The 17,644-nt window shown below is 38.2% G+C and overlaps 1 protein-coding gene across 1 annotated transcript; it reads left to right on the forward strand.

The window, feature by feature from the left end:
* Positions 1-16,443: 16,443 nt before the first annotated feature.
* LOC127809263 (uncharacterized) lies at positions 16,444-17,160 on the forward strand. The gene is made up of 2 exons (XM_052348027.1): positions 16,444-16,764; positions 16,861-17,160. The coding sequence occupies exons 1-2, from the start codon at positions 16,444-16,446 to the stop codon at positions 17,158-17,160; spliced, it is 621 nt and encodes a 206-aa protein (XP_052203987.1).
* The last annotated feature ends 484 nt before the right edge of the window (positions 17,161-17,644 follow it).

Genomic DNA, 17,644 nt, shown 5'->3' on the forward strand with positions numbered 1-17,644 from the left:
CAATAGATCCTAATGGAGGATGGCTTGCCTTAGCCAGTAAACAGTCCGTTTACTCTAATTGTACAAGCGCATTTGGAATGCGTAGAGTGGACCTGTGATAGAAGCTAATGACAAAGTGCTAATTATCATGGAGCTAGTCTATCACTGCTACTACGTGGACGAGTACTCTAATACTTGAGTATTAGTTGGTGGTCTAGTGAACCTAGAGCTATATTCTTAGATTCATTGCAGGTGAGGTCTATCAAAGATCAATATCCTTTTGAGTTGGGAGTATGGTTTCTAATTAGCTAAGACAGACTAATACAAGATAGTTTCTGTGATTCACCCCCTTGTGATTGTCCAAGAATAATCGAATAATCCAGGGCCCTGGGAACGTGACTTATGAGTGTGTGCTTCTGGGTAGCTCCCAATGATAAGCAAGTACATTCGAGTAGTCACAGATTATTGGACTAGTGATCTAAGGATGGTAGAAGTCATTTAGAAAGGTGTTAGTACATTATTCCTTTCTAAATGATGGGTGTTACGCAGAGGGGTATTTTCGTCATTACACTAGTAGGTCAAAGACATGGCATATGCAAAATTATTCGTGGGGTCAGTGTTACCATATGGTGATAGTTGGAACACTTAGAATGACAAAAATATAGCTACTAGGTAGCAGGGATATTTTGGTCATTTTAGCAGCCGTGAATAATTTGTCTTTTGGTCCCCGGGGTAGCTCGATGTAATTCATGTATTTTTAATACATTTGGCTTGTTGGATGAATTACATTAAGAGAGAGTTATTTTATTTAGAATGGTCCATTGGGCTAAAATAAAATAATAGTTCATTAGGGTTTTAATTAATTAATTGGGCTAACCCAATTAGGAAATTAATTAAAAGATTTGGCCCATTAGGGTTTGGCCCACTAGGGTTTTAACCCTAGGGTTCTCCCTATATATATCTCTCTTTAGTTGTTTTTAATCCAAGTCGTTTTTCATTCTTCTTCACCGAAGAGAGGCCACGAGTTCGAGTCATACTCCGGAAGATCGAAAGGGGGTGTTTGAGTTCTGATGCGACGGAGCCGAAGGCTAGCAGGACAGCCGTCGTCTCCTCCACGCGAAGAAGCTCCCATCGCTCCATTCCGTCCGGTAATCCGCCGCAAAAGTAAGTCTCCTAGACTCTAACCAATACGAGGATCGTTTTTATTTGAAAACGCTTCCGTTGCATGCTTTTGATCCTCGTTCATGATCCTTCACCAACCACCCGGACTACCTAAACAGAAGCGCTTACGAAAGGGAAAAGAATGAAACACAAGATAGAAACTACCCTGGCATGCATACACAAGAATTAACGCAGCGGAAGCTAAGCTATATACATGCATCCACTATGGGTACTCCACTAGCACAGCGATCACCTGGTAAATAAATATATACAGACTCTTGTGCAGACATACATGAGACATGAGGAATGACCTGGCACAGTCAAAACTAATAGAGTAAATCCTACTCAACCATCAGATTTATCTAAGGCTAACGGGGGAACAATGGGGACTGACGAAATTGCCTGTACACTATACCGACTCTACCGTTAGATGTTGACTCCCTTGCCCTTGCCCACATTGCCACTACCTGGAATGATGGAAAGCAAAGTAAGTCGAGATACTTAGCAAGCATAAGGAAAGGAAGGCTGAAGGCTGTACATATCCAATAACTCTGCCCAGAACACTAACCCCCAAGCACACACAAGCCATGAGACAACTAATACAGTATAAAAGCATAAATAAAAGCACGTATTAGTTCTTAGGGCCCACACAAGACACACGACACCCAAGTCCTATACCAACCTGTCGCTACCTTGAAAGGCAACATATACCTCTAACAAACCTGTGCGCCGTCCGGGTTGGTGCTCTCGTCACTCGTGTGCTCGCGTCGGTCCTCTCGACACCCAAGCTATAGAATAACTGAGTCGTATGCTCCCTCGGAATGGTCCTCCCATCCGAGATTGCTGAACATATAGTAACCATGCAATGCACATAAAAATACAATGGCGTAGTGAGTATCAACATGATACACTGGCCCCCATACATCCAGGCATCAGGCCATGCTCCGCCCACATAGTTAACCATCGCGATGCATATGCCCTTGCCCGATGCAATCTAACCATGTTGGAATGTCCGTGTCCAAGCATACTCAACGAATGAATATCCCAACATGCATCTCGTACCCATGTGCATATCAAACCATGAACGGTAATACAGAATATCGAATCATGTAGTAAATCACATAATGGCAGAGCTAGTTAACAGTGTCCGGCATCGGTCAACGATCAGTGACTAGGAGTGTCCACTCAACGGTCCACTTTAGGGTCGTACAATAGTTTATTCCAACATCACCAAACAGCCAACCCTTGCCCCACTGCTCGATAGCCCTAGCCGACTCATACCCGAGAAATCCATAATCAAACCCGCACATCTAAGAACCTAGTCCCCAAGTCAGTTTCAGAACCATTCCGAAAGGAATGGGGGTATTACAAACCCCCGTAAGCTTTTAACAACTAAAATTCTAGAAGTCCTGAATTTAATTTAAATTATACCAAGTGAATAACAACTCAATAAGTAATGTTAGGCGCCGAATTAGAGTAAGTGAGGGGACAAAATACAAGAAACAATGGGGACTTACATGAAAGTTGTAGGGTTTACAGAGGGGGTTTAGAGCTTGCCTTTACACGGCTGTGTCTTGCCTTTCTTGCACTCTCGCTGTGAAGTAAAACGCTTTCTAGCAATTAATAAAATCATAGCTTACATTAAGTAAATTTAATTGTGTAATATAAATAATTTAATCATATAAAATTCTTAAACATATAACGCTTCTAATAATTTTTACCCACATATCTGGTCACCTTTCATGCCGAAATAATCCCAAAACCCATTTATTTTTCCTTCCTTTCTTTCTTTTCTTTCTTTTCCTTCCCTTTCTTCTTCTTCTTCTTCTTCTTCTTCTCCCTCGCACAGCCACCGCCTGTGCATAGCCGCCCCTGGCCATTGGCCAGCCCAGCCCCTGCAGGCCACCCTCGTTGCTGGCTCCACCACCAACGGCCACGCCATCACCGTCTGCCGCCAACGCCGCGAGTGGCCTCCGTGGCCCTGCCCCACGCACAGCCTGCAACTAGCCACCGGCCACCCTCGCGCACCCGCCTCCATTAGTCACTGCTGCAGCTGTCGGCCACCTACTCCTCAGCTTTCCCCGAGCACCATCGCTGGTTGCCCGCTGCTTCAGGTCACCCTTGCTTCAACACTGCCGCGCTGCAACCAACTTTCCTAGCCACCATCGTCCCCACTGCAGTTGCTGCTGGCCAGCCCTCGGCCGGCCACGGCTTCAGGCAGCCTTTCCCAACCAGCCACCATCTTTATCTCTCAATCTCTCTCTGCTCCCCCTATGCCATCATCTCTCTCTCTGTTTTAATTTCAAAGAAAGGCTACTGTAGAATGCTTGGAGGCCACGCACGTGCATTCATACACATATATATACTAGCATATACCCATGCCTAAAGGTACGGTATAAATAATATTATGATTAATATATAATTATAATTTATACATATTATATTAAAATTTGTGAAGAACTTATAACAATTTTGTTATAATAAAAAGAAAACTGTTTAATAATGATATCAAACAATACATATCGGCATGTATTCTAACGCTATATAATAAAGCACATCAATAAGTGTTCTACAATCTGAAAAAATTAAATTAAAAATTAAATATCAAACAATACATACAGGCATGTGTTCTAAAATTATTAAAAATAAATAAATATCAAATAATGAATAACAACCAATACTCTGCAATCTAAAAGAAATTAAAATTAAATTGCACAATGATTAGTGTTACTGGCATCAATGGAAGAACCTTGGGTTCCCTGACCATGCATGGTTGGGAACTCTTTAATTTTTATATTATTTTAATTAAAAAAGATTTTATTGTAATAATACAAATAAATGAATTCTTTTTAAATATTTGCATCTTTAATAATGATATCAAAGCTTCATACTTTGATATCATTATATTAAATGCTATAGAGCCCACATCAAAATGCATGAGAGAAAAGAAGAGAATGCATGAGAGTAACATCCGAATGTGCTCCATACCCCATCCGAACGTGCTCCATACCTCATCCGAATGTTAGACACAAAAGGTGAGAAACCCATGTGAGTGACATTTGAATGTGTGGTCTCTCCATCTGAATGCTTCCCCAAGCCATCCGACTGCATCATGCCTCATCCGAATGTGGCCAAGCATCCAACACATTCGAATGGCTCAAGTCTCCTTCCGATGCCTTAGGTTAAACACTACCATTTTCTTCCTTATACCCTCGATCACACCCACACCATTTACACATAACACCCAAGCAATTTACACCTAACATCAACATTCCAATCCATTAAATCTCACAACATTACATTATAATCAGATTAACATCAAGGCATGCAAAGTCATTCTCGAGTCCCAACATTGGGTCACTAAATAAATTTACTAATTTTTTTTCAAATGTCACAAATTAATCAAATATTCGCATACAAACAAATGTATAATCAAATATACAAATTAATCAAATATTCGGATACAAACAAATGTATAGTCAAATACACAAATTAATTAAATATTCGCATACAAACAAATGTATAATTAAATACACAAATTAATCAAAATATAATTAAAACTCAATACTTCAATATATGCAAAATTTATATAAAATACATAAATAAAAATTACAAACCCAGATTTTGCAAAACCATATTGAAGAGGCAGTCGCTGGATGTTGGAGGAGGGAGCCGCCGCCGCCACCGTTGTTGGAGCCGCTACTGCTAGTAGTCAGAGCTGCTTCTTCTCCGGCTTAGCCGTGCTGCTTCTCCTCATCGGATCTGGTTCTTCTCGCTACGGTTGCCCATTGTCACTCTCTCTTTCTCTCAAACCCACTACTCTCTCCCTCTCTCAAACTATCGCCCCACCACCACTACGAGCACTGCTGTCCCTCTGCTGCATACAACGTTTGTCGTTCATGGCCCCCCTATCGCAAGCATTGTCCGTTATGCCCCTCCATCTGTCGCTCGCATTGCCTCACCCGATCCCCCCCCCCCCCCCACACACACAATCACATCGTCTCTCGGACCGCCATCGCCCCTCGCCAACTTTAGGATTGGGGGGAAGTGGGAATTCTAGCTTGTAATCGTGCCTAAAGGCATGGTATTTGCAGTCACTACTAGTTCATCTGCCACATAACCGTCCATTCGATCATCTTCTGTCATGCCAGTCCTTCCTCCAATTATGTTTTTTTTTTATCCTGCATATACCCATTTGTTTTAGTGAATCCAACTGAACCGAGCGTTTCACTTTTGATTCAATTTGGTAAATTACAAAAGCGGACCACTTCAATAATAAATTATTAATATACATAGTTAGTTGGTTAGGTTGTGTATATTAATTAATAAAAGAGAAACAAAGTATCTGTCTGCAGACACAGGTTGAGTACTGAGGATTAATTAATTATATATATATATAGATCAATTCATATGAATTAGTAATAACTTATTACCGAGCGCTTCATTCGATTTTTTTTATTAATAATATTATTTTCTTTATTATTAAATGAAGCAGTAATAAACTTTAAATTATTATCGTAAATGAAAAACGGAGGTTGTACTAAACATTTTCTTAATAATAATTGTTAAAAAAGAAAAAAATTATTTCACAATAATCAAACCCCAGCGCAGGCAGAAAAGGTAAATATAATAGACAAACGAACATCAAACTAAAATAAAATAAAGCCTTTGTAATCTGCTTCACTGTCGTCTCTCTCTTCTATCTATATAATTATGCATATAATATATATATATATATATATGCATATGTGCAGTCAGGTTCTGTCTGAGTGCTGAGAGGCCTCAAATTTGGCCGCTAAGGGCGCTACAGGCCGCGGTTTCAAATAATGCACAGAAGCAGCAGAGGCGCATTAACACTTAGAGAAACAGAGAAGCAACATACAATTCATGGGGGCGGTGGAGGGGCGCAGGTCTTGCCGGAGTGCTGGCTATGCCGGGGGTGGCCGAGTTCTTCTTGATCTTTGCGTTCTTTGAGGCAGCGGCTGTTTACTGCAGCGGCTTTAAATACAGTAGTGAGGAGGCTATGATGGAGCTTCAGGTGGCAACAGCCAAGAGGCAGCGGAGAGCTTTGACTGGAGTATGAGAGGGGCTGGAGAGGGGGATGGGTGGGAGGAAGAGAGAGAGAAAGAAAGAATGGGGCTGGAGACGGGATGGATGGGTGGGTGGGAGGGAGAGAAAGAAAGACAAAGGGAGAAAGAGAGAGACATTGAGATGGCTGTGCGCTTGGGCTGGAAAAATTTCAATCCTAGCCATCAAATATATCAGAAATGATCTCAGCCATTAAAATGTCTCAAGTGAGACATTTTTCAAAAATAATCTTGTCTTATTATATAGATATATCAATTGATTTAATTTATCATTATTTTTATTATTAAGAAGATTATTATTATTTATCTCCCTTAAATCCTCAAATACTCAATACGGACTTCAAATACAGGAAATTAATAATCATTAACTATCTCTAAAATTTCGAGATGTTACAAGAACCCTAGGCAGACATCCTGGCAAGCACACACGACACGAGATACTCCTATGGTCATTCTGACAACCACACTTGGGGAAATACAGGTCAAACTACTAGGACAACATCTCACCCCATCATAGTTAACATGGATGACACAAATATCAATATGTCAATAATATCTTGTCAAATGCAATATCACAATTACTGAGGCAATATACATGCACAGATATGACAAGATGCACATAAATCGCATATATTTTGACAATCCTTGTGAAAATTATGCTCAATTTAGATAAACCATTTCACGTGTAAATTTTTTGGATAAACCACTCATCTTAATCTAATTGTTTAAGCTTTCTCGAAACTCGTACCCTACCTCGAAACAAATACCCTGATATTTTTTTGGACCAAATTTCAAAAAAATTAATAAAATTAAATTCCCTAATTTTTTTAAAAAAAAATCCATATTTTTCCATATTTTCTCTATTTTTCCCTTTTTTTTTTTATTTTTCTCTTACCTCACGCGCTCGTACCCGCGCCCCTTGTGCATGTCTTTCATGCGTCTTCTCTGATCGTCTTCTTCGGTCTTCCTTTCACCATTCAACCACTGGTTTTGCTTGTATTCTTTGCTTTCTTTATCTATCTTGCTCTATTATTCCTTCCAAACACGATGGACCAACCCTTTGCTCGAAAATCTAGCCTAAAGCCCCTCGATTTAGCTGATTAATCCTCAGTTCTGATGATACCCAATTTTTCAACGAGCTCTGAAACCACTTCAAAATCACACCAAAATCCCTCGAACTCTCCAGAAATTTTCTCCTTCACTTGGAGAGCAAAATCCCGATATCAATTTCCCTCAATTTCTTCTTGAATGCTCAGATTTTCAACTAAAATTTTAATAAAACCCTTGGCCAAAATTTGGCTATTTATAGCCTTTTTCAACTGTTCCTTTGGCCAATCAAGGCACTTCCCTGCACCAGTGACCATACCCTAGGCCATGATGGCCTTAAACTTTACTTGAAACGGCGATTTGGCGCCGATGACCTGCGACCATAGTGCGACTGTCAGCTGTTGCAGTGTTTTGCTATTTAGTCGCTCAACTTCTTCCTTCTTTCACTTTAGCCCCTTGCCCCCAAGTCCTTAAGTTTCCAAAAATTATACTTTAACCCCATAACTTTGAAAAATTACACTTAAGCCCATAAAAATTTTCAATTATTACAAGTGTTCATAGCAGAACAATAAATTTTTTTGTACGTTACTATTTTTAATATTTTAAAAATTTTTGGTCTTGGATCAAGTTGAAAACTGGTTGGTGCCTTACTACCTTTTGATAGACAGAGGACCAGGACACTTAGCGATCGATCCTAACTCGAACTGAAATTTGAACACTCTTAACTAACACAAACCTTAGAGCCAAAACAAATTTCTCCTGGCTCAGAATCAATGTTCAAGCAAAGCTTTGCAACCTCAATTTCTATGACTAATTGCACATCACTTAGTGCCAACATTTATGGCTCAAAATCTGGGTTAAAGCTCTACTCTGAAGCCTCAATTTCTAATCACTATCTCACATATAACTTCATATGCACAATCATGATATGCATAAGAGAGCTAGAGTCCTTAGTAGGGATGACAATTGCAATAAAAATTGTGGGGAACCGAACAGGTCAACTGAAAGTAAAGCAAGATCGCTACGGGGTAAACAGCGTAGTTCAAAATTTTGAACTTACCCCGATCCCGGCGATTGGATCAACGTCGAAATAAAATCATTCACAAACAAATAAATAAATCTAACCTTTAGATTATCGAGTCGTTCGCGGATTCGAGCCGTCCAAGCGTCCGGCCTCTAACTTGTGATACGCGGCACGCGTCCGTTGGCAAGGAGAGCGGAATAAGAGTGCTAGCTCCTTCTCCTTTGCGCGGTTTGTGTATGGACGGTAAAAGAACATCCACGTTTCAAATCGATGCAAAAAAAAAATGGGAAGAGTGAACGGCAATACGTTTTTCAACTCTTGAAAAACGTCACAAAAAATCACTACTAATTTTGGGCAACGCATAAAGGGATATTTATAGTGAAATATCATAGGGCTTCTAAAACCCTAATGGATTGGGCTAGCCCATTAATTCTAATTTAATTAGAATCTTAAGTGGGGTTATTCTAGTCCAACTAGAAATATAATTAAATGGCCCAATCCTTTTATAGGTTAAATAAAATATTATGGCTCAAATCTAATTCAAGTCCAAATATATTTTATTTAATATTTGGTCCAAATATAATATTTAATTTAATATTTGGCCCAAATTTAATTTAGTCCAAATATTAACTTAAGCCCAAATATATTTTATTTCCTATTTGCCACTCCAACAAATAGAAAATTATTAAATTAGAAACTCTTTCCTAATTTAATTAATTGTCATTTTAGGAAACTCTTTTCATTATGATGACTCCTCGTCATATCGACGTCATTACGTGTATTTGTTTTTTTTTTCGTGAGAACCTACGACGGCCAACTTCTTGCCGAAGTGTCCCACTTAACCATACGTCCACTCTCCTGGTTTAAGCCAGGGACCGTGCCTATTGCGTATGACTCATTAGGCTTTTGAATATGTTGGCAATGTGTCGGTACAAACACATAAGACAAGATTGGCCTCTAGCAAGGCATCATGCCTACCCAATTATTCAGAAGGATTCATAATCCGCAAATAACCTTTCACGAGCATGGTTACCGTGTAATTCGATCCTCTCGTCAATGTATCTTATGTGATCTCAAGTATGGCGATGTGTTGCTTGATAATGATCACATGAGTTTTCTTCGGTCTTCCGGATATCTTCACTTAATTAGAAAGTAAATCAATAACTCCTTATTGATCTCTTTCACCATGGCCATAGATTTAAAGTGAATATCTACCGAAGGCGCCTTAGATACATCATCCTTTATCAAGGGATAGACGAGTCCCATCTTGGTTATACACCCATCTCCATAAGCCTCACGATATACCCAACGATCGCCCACATGCAGCCTTTATCTAGGCCCATCGAAACGATGTCAAAGCATACCGGTCTTCTTATGAGATGACCGTGACAACCTCAGGTCTAAGGATTAGTTACACCCATCTCGTATGAGAATACCATCAACATATAACCAAAATGGATTCTCAAGGCGAGTCATGTCCAGTGACACGTTCTACAACATTGGTCACCTATGTACTTGTCTAGGCATCCCCATGCCTATGGGTGTGAGACCCCCATTGCTATCACATAGCAAAAACATAGCACATACAAGTCTTACCGCAATTGTTAATGTCCATTCTTAACATTGCTACGACTTGGGACGTTTAATGATGTCTAGAAACTATGATGCATCATCTCACATCTTTATAGATTAATCACAGTATACATCATATGGACTTCTATCTAGTTTCATTCAGTTATTACAATAATAACAAGAAACTAATAGAATGACTTCTTGTGAATTTAAATAACTCCTTATTCAAACAATAAACATGATTACAATTGTCAGTGTACAACAAGCCCAATCTGATTGGGTCTAGAGCACCTACACTAACATCAACGAGGTTAAAAATCATTTGACTGGGTAATGGTTTGGTTTGGGGAAAAATCGAACATTATTTCAATAAGGTTTGGTTATGGTTTTCACTAAATCTAAACCAAACCCAAACCAAAATAAAACCGATTGTGTGGGTAACCAAACCAAACCAAACCGAATATACATATATATAATAGATATTTCCCAAGCCCAGCTCAATCCCTCCCCCCCAAAAAAAATTCCCAATCCTCCCCCCAACAGCCTAACTCCCCTTACCCTTCTTATTTTCTTTCCCAGAATCCAGATTATGTTAAAATCCCTCCCTCCCTCCCCCCCTCTCTCTCTCTCTCATTCATTCTCTTCCAAAGCACTTATTTGAATCATAGATTTTGTCAAATCTAACCATTTGATCTTGAATTCGACCATATTTTCACCGTGAAAACAATCTTGATCTACAAGAAGGTTAGTCTTTTAATTTTATCAACCTTATTTTCAACATAGATGATAGATTTGGTTACCTCTGATTTTCCTCAACCTCTCTGATTTTCCTCTACTTATGGTAAGTCTCGCACCCATCCATGATATATGCATATATACACATTATTTAGTTTGGTCAAAATTTTAAGCTTAGATCTATGGAGTTTTGACTGTTGGATCTTATTTATTTTGGGGTATATTGGTCAATGGGCCATTGGATGTCGGGTGGTTACCTCTGATTGTCAGAAACCACTGGCGACGATGGTCGGTGGCGACTGACAGCGTGTATACCCATGCTATGGGTTTGGCCGAAACTTTAAGTTTATATCTATAGAGATTCGGTCGTTGGATCTTGCTGCTTGGCTTGGCGGTTCTAATGGTAGGCTCAGATCGTTCTTATTTGCAGCTGCAGCTGCCGCCTTCACTAGTCGTTGGCCATACCGCCCACCAACGCCACCCGTGCCACCAGCCGTTGCTCTGCCGGCCTCTAGATCTGGCCACTCCGCCACTGCCCGTTACTACCATTAGATTTGAAACTAGATATGGGTTGACTCGACTCGACTACTGTTGGAAATGTATGCCCTAAAGACACGTTTTGTTTAATTTATGGTAATGATGTTTCTTTTATTCAGTTTATGGCACATATATTATTTGCATTTAATTGTTGGAAAGGTGTCCATGCTATTAAGTAAGTGATTCATGTGATGGGTCGTTCTTCACAGTTAGGCATGAATCATGGGTACTTAATAAGCAAGAAAATATAACTCTTGATCTTTTGATAGAACTGGGCATTCTATCATGATAAGATCATTGTGCAATAGATCCTAATGGAGGATGGCTTGCCTTAGCCAGTAAACAGTCCGTTTACTCTAATTGTACAAGCGCATTTGGAATGCGTAGAGTGGACCTGTGATAGAAGCTAATGACAAAGTACTAATTATCATGGAGCTAGTCTATCACTGCTACTACGTGGACGAGTACTCTAATACTTGAGTATTAGTTGGTGGTCTAGTGAACCTGGAGCTATATTCTTAGATTCATTGTAGGTGAGGTCTATCAAAGATCAATATCCTTTTGAGTTGGGAGTATGGTTTCTAATTAGCTAAGACAGATTAATACAAGATAGTTTCTGTGATTCACCCCCTTGTGATTGTCCAAGAATAATCGAATAATCCAGGGCCCTGGGAACGTGACTTAAGAGTGTGTGCTTCTGGGTAGCTCCCAGTGATAAGCAAGTACATTCGAGTAGTCACGGATTATTGGACTAGTGATCTAAGGATGGTAGAAGTCATTTAGAAAGGTGTTAGTACATTATTCCTTTCTAAATGATGGGTGTTACGCAGAGGGGTATTTTCGTCATTACACTAGTAGGTCAAAGACATGGCATATGCAAAATTATTCGTGGGGTCAGTGTTACCATATGGTGATAGTTGGAACACTTAGAATGACAAAATATAGCTACTAGGTAGCAGGGATATTTTGGTCATTTTAGTAGCCGTGAATAATTTGTCTTTTGGTCCCCGGGGTAGCTCGATGTAACTCATGTATTTTTTAATACATTTGGCTTGTTGGATGAATTACATTGAGAGAGAATTATTTTATTCAGAATGGTCCATTGGGCTAGAATAAAATAATAGTTCATTAGGGTTTTTAATTAATTAATTGGGCTAACCCAATTAGAAAATTAATTAAAAGATCTTGGCCCATTAGGGTTTGGCCCACTAGGGTTTTAACCCTAGGGTTCTCCCTATATATATCTCTCTTTAGTTGTTTTTTCATTTAAGTCGTTTTTCATTCTTCTTCACCGAAGAGAGGCCACGAGTTCGAGTCATACTCCGGAAGATCGAAAGGGTGCGTTTGAGTTCTGATGCGACAGAGCTGAAGGCTAGCAGGACAGCTGTCGTCTCCACAACGCGAAGAAGCTCCCATCGCTCCATTCCGTCCGGTAATCCGCCGCAAAAGTAAGTCTCCTAGATTCTTATCAATACGAGGAACGTTTTTGATTTTAAAACGCTTCTGTTGCATGCTTTGTTTCCTCGTTCATGATCCTTCAACAACATCCGACCCGACCATATTCGAATCGACCCGGTTGGATCTATTTAGCAACTAGATCCATCATGCCAAGACCCCGATCTCGATCTAGTGCTTGCACAGCTTTGAATGCATAATGTTTCCCACAGTGCTTCATTGCCCCTTACTTTAGCCATGAGGAAGGTTCCACTCATTTTGCTGCCATTCATAATGTTTTTGGTGCCAGAAATGCCTTCATCCTGCTGGCCCAACTTCTGATAAGAAACCGGTTTGGGGTAGCCGTTACACTCACTATTGAAGCTCTAGCTTGGCTTCAAACTCCTGTTTACGGCTAGCTGTGTGTCCCATATTCTTGCTCTCCAATAACAGGTCAGTGATCTGTAAGTTTATTTAACTTTATTGCAGGAATTTATAAATTATTATGCATATCCTCAACCTATTCCAAATTGGTCCCACCTACAACCTAATCTAGTTCCTATTCCAGAACCTGATTCGAGCTTTGCTGATATTTTTTGACCCATCACATTTGGATCATTACTCATGGATGATCGTTAACTCCCCGGAAGTCCCCTACGATAATTCGGGTTTTCAGCTTCAATCATAGTTGTACCATAACTATACCAAAAATCATTTCAGATCCAATTTCTTTTAATACCATAAATACTATCTCGAGATGCTCATCAATACCACATTATTTTCCTTAGACATCTCAGTTCCAGGGCACTCCCTGCAGCCGATTCAATCAATTTTTTGAGCTTTTTAAATACCAATATTCCTCAAAATTTTATTTTTCTAATAAAATACTTATTCTTAAAAAATCCAAATTTTTTGAATATTACAATCTCTCCCTAGTAGTCGAGTACTTCCTTAGCAATCAACTAAAATTTATGAAGTTGTTATTTACTTAACAATTAACTAAAATTTGTAATTTTATTACTAATAAAACTTAAACAATAAAAAAACTTAATTTTATTTGGTATTTATCGATGATCAGTTTGACAACTTATTGAAATTTAAAATTCAAATTGAACCACTTTAGATAATTTTTAAAATTACAAAATCATAACTTATTAATTCTCTTCCCATTTGAAAACTTGAGAGTTTGAATCAGTCAATTTGAGAAACTTGATTCTTTTTTGTTCATTCTTTGATATTATTATGAGGCTGTTTGGCTTATTATTTTTTTTAGCAATTTTTAAGTTGCTAAGTTTTTAAGTTGTGTAAAGCTTAAAAACTAATATCGTTTAAACTGATAACATGTTTGGATAAATGTATTTTTAAATTATTAGTTAATAGTTATGTGTTTGGTTTGAAAGAACTGATAAGCTATCAAAACTTGATAAAAAGACAAAAATAGACAAGTTGTTGAATAATGTAAATAAAATTTATAAATATTAATTTTTAATAAAAATATTAAATATATTAAGTAAATATTTATTAATATTAATGTATATGTTAACATATGTACATATATATATATTTAACTATATATATAGTGTACAGAATCGCAGAAGGATGATGAAGGCGACGGGCAGCAATGGAGGCAAAGGAGGCCATAGATGACAGGCTAGGGTGAGGGCGATGGCGGTGGTGACAGACGATGGTGACGATGGCAGCCGGAGATGGGTCTAGCGGCGATGGGATCTGAGAAATGATAGAAAGATGAAAAAGGATATAAGGTGGAAATGTGAGTTTTGTTTGAGGGTAAATGTGTAATTTAATCGGTTAATGCAATAAGCTCCTGTTGGTCCATAGCCCATGCCCCAACAACTATTTCATGGGATTGCCTGTTTGTGAGGATTGGTGAGAAGATTGTACCCACAGTGTAGATAAGGATAAAGAGTTACGCATTTGCTAACAATTATAACTTTTGGCAAGATGATAAGTGCTAGTGATAAGCGCTTAATTCTGAAGTTTCCTGGCGAGCCCAACTAGTATCAAAGCATATCGTAGGTTCGAGTCTCCTCCAAGCTAGTTCTAGGGGAGTTGGGGAAGGAATATATCCATAGCCCATGGCCCAACACAGTTTTATTTTATTTTGGGAGGGGAGAGGGGGATTGTTGGTCCATAGCACATATCCCAACAATTGTTTTATGGGACTGCCTGTTTGTGAGGTCTGAGGAAAAGGTTACACCCACAATGTGGATAGTAACCTTTAAATATTAACTTAAAGAAAATAGATAAGTACTCAAAGAAAATGAAAAAAAAAATTAAATATTATGATTGTTGTTGTAAGTTGATAGTAAAATAGATTCAAAAATAGATTTCAACTTTTGAAAACACAAATATAGTGTTTTAAAATTTAATAAAAAAATTGTATTTACTAGAGAAAAAATAAGAAAATTTAATTCTTTAGAAATTACTTTACTTCAACAATTCAAAAATAAATTAATAACTATTTTGCTCTTGTAATTCAAAGATAAATTAGTTTTCACTTATTATGGATTGTCTAACTTTTGCACTTCTTTAAAGATAAATTGAAATTTTATTTAGATTTAAAGGATTGAGTAGGTTTCCTCTCAAATCATCAATTAACACTTTTTTTTTTTCCAATTTAAGGGCATGTTTGATATTTTTAATTTTAATTAATTTATAATAATGGAATTGCGTGTAATTATTTGAAGTTAACTGGACGTTGTTCTTTCTTTCCCTTTTTTTTTTTCCCACTTATAAACATAATTTTTTGGTCAAAAAATAATGTCAAAAAAGTTCTCAATAAAAATAAAATTATAAAAACTTTGTACTCCAAATTATAAACTTTAAAAAGAGTTAATAAATTTTAATCTCAAACATATAGTCTATGCCTTCTTTTTGTCCAAACTCTCTAGTAATCAATCTTATTTTTAAAGTTTACATTGATATATCATATTGTGTTTTCTTCTAAATATCCATTTACATTCAATCGGTTCCGAACTTGAGACATTTACGTCCAATTGGCTCAGAACTTGAGACAGGTCAATTACGACCCACCTATTGTTAAACAATAGTGAATCCATCTCATCATTTACTGCCCCTCTCCAAAAGGTAATATCTCTTGATGTCTTAGCCTCATGGAATGTCTTTGGATCATTCCCTACTGCTACTAGAATATGTATCTTAAATGTCACTTTGTTTTTGTTTCCCTCAACAAGGAAAACAATAGTTTGAGAAGAAATGAATTCTGATCCCAAATTATTTTCTTCCCTGGCTATTTGACTTCTTTTAGGTTCAATGGGAATATTTTTAGTTCTTTCCTTTTATTGCTAAAAGAAAATCCAGGATTATTATTATTATTATTATTTGTGTTTGTGTAGTTTCGGTATTAGTTGCGTCATTAAGAAACTTATTTTCAAAAAATTCTACATCTCTTAACTCAACTATAATGGTAGCGTCTAAGTTTAACAACCTGTATCCTTTTGAATTTCTACATGCCTAACAAACACACATTTTGTCAGGGCCCACTTCCGGAGTGGAAGTGGGATAACATTTCTATGAATTTCATGACGGATTTGCCTAGAACAAAAAAAATGAAATGATGCCATTTGGGTAATAGTGGACAGGCTGACGAAGTCAGCCCACTTTTTACCAATTAAAAAGACGTATCCCTTGAGTAAATTGGCGAAGATGTATATTGAAGAAATTGTTAGGTTACATGGGATTCCAGCAAGTATCGTGTTAGATAGGGATCCTCGATTTACATCTCATTTTTGGGAGGCGTTGCATGAAGTTTTGGGAACAAAATCAAAGTTCAGCTTTGCATTTCATCCGTAGACTGATGGTTAGTCAGAGAGGACGACCTAGACAATGGAAGATATGTTGAGGGCGTGTGCATTGGATTTTCATGGCAGTTGGGATGACTATTTGCCATTGGTTGAGTTCGCCTATAACAATAGCTATCACTCCAATATTGGTATGCCGCCTTATGAGGCATTGTATGGCCAGCCGTGTAAATCGCCTATTTGTTGGGAAGAGTCTGAGGATAGAGCATTATTGGGATCGGAGATAATTGAGCAAACTTCAGAGAGAATTAAGACTATTAGGGCACGAATGAAAGCAACCCAAGATTTGCAAAAGAGTTACGCATATAGGAGAAGGCATGACTTGGAGTTTTCAGTAGGAGACCATGTATGACTAAGAGTAATGCCTATGAAGGGCGTGCACCGATTTGGGATTTCAGGGAAATTCAGTCCTAGATATGTTGGGCCTTTTGAGATTCTGTAGCGGGTTGGCTCTTTGACTTATAGGTTGGCCTTGACACCTCAGTTAGCCGGCGTTCATAACGTCTTCCATGTGTCTATGTTGAGGAAGTACGTGTCGGATCCCCAGCACATCATCAACTATCAGACCATTGAGATCGAGGAGGATGTTGCATATGAGGAGATGCCAGTTAGCATCTTGGAGAGAAAAGAGAAAGTGTTGAGGAACCAGTCAATTCCTTTCGCGAATGTGCAGTGGCAGCGTCACTATAACACCCCGCCTTACACCTGCACGTCCAGTAGCAGAGCCAAAAAAGAATTTTAGTTCGGGCCAAACTATAATTTTAGCCCGGGGCAAATTATAAAAATTATAATTATCTATAGTAATATATATAAAAAAAATCAAAAAAAAAAATAAAAAAATCAGTTAGGGCCAAGGCTGCAGCAGGCTAAAATGTGGCTTCGCCACTAGGTGCGTCACTATAAGAGAATCCCTGGGAATCTTTTTTGTTTAAAAGTTCATCACGCCCGGTGCTTCAAGAACAATCGTCACATGCAGATAAGATTCCGGAAGAACCTAGTCTTGCTCGTTTAACTAACAAGATCAATAATATTAAAACTAAACGAGACATAGTACAACACAGCGGATATATTAACATCAAAATGCCGTGATTTTTACATAATACTTCCACAACAGAGTACGTATTACAAACTACCAAATGATAACAACATTGTCATACCCCCGTTCATACATATACCAAAATACATACCAAAGCCTCCAAAATGATACGACTATCATACTAAACACC

Source organism: Diospyros lotus, chromosome 9 (assembly GCF_014633365.1).
Source record: "Diospyros lotus cultivar Yz01 chromosome 9, ASM1463336v1, whole genome shotgun sequence".
NCBI lineage: Eukaryota > Viridiplantae > Streptophyta > Magnoliopsida > Ericales > Ebenaceae > Diospyros > Diospyros lotus.

What these genes read in the sequence shown, in the direction of transcription:
- LOC127809263 (XM_052348027.1), top strand. Translation starts at nt 16,444, where the DNA reads ATGGAAGATATGTTGAGGGCGTGTGCATTGGATTTTCATGGCAGTTGG. An exon ending in AGTTTTCAGTAGGAGACCAT is followed by an intron (nt 16,765 to 16,860) that starts GTATGACTAAGA and finishes GAGATTCTGTAG; the next exon opens with CGGGTTGGCTCTTTGACTTA.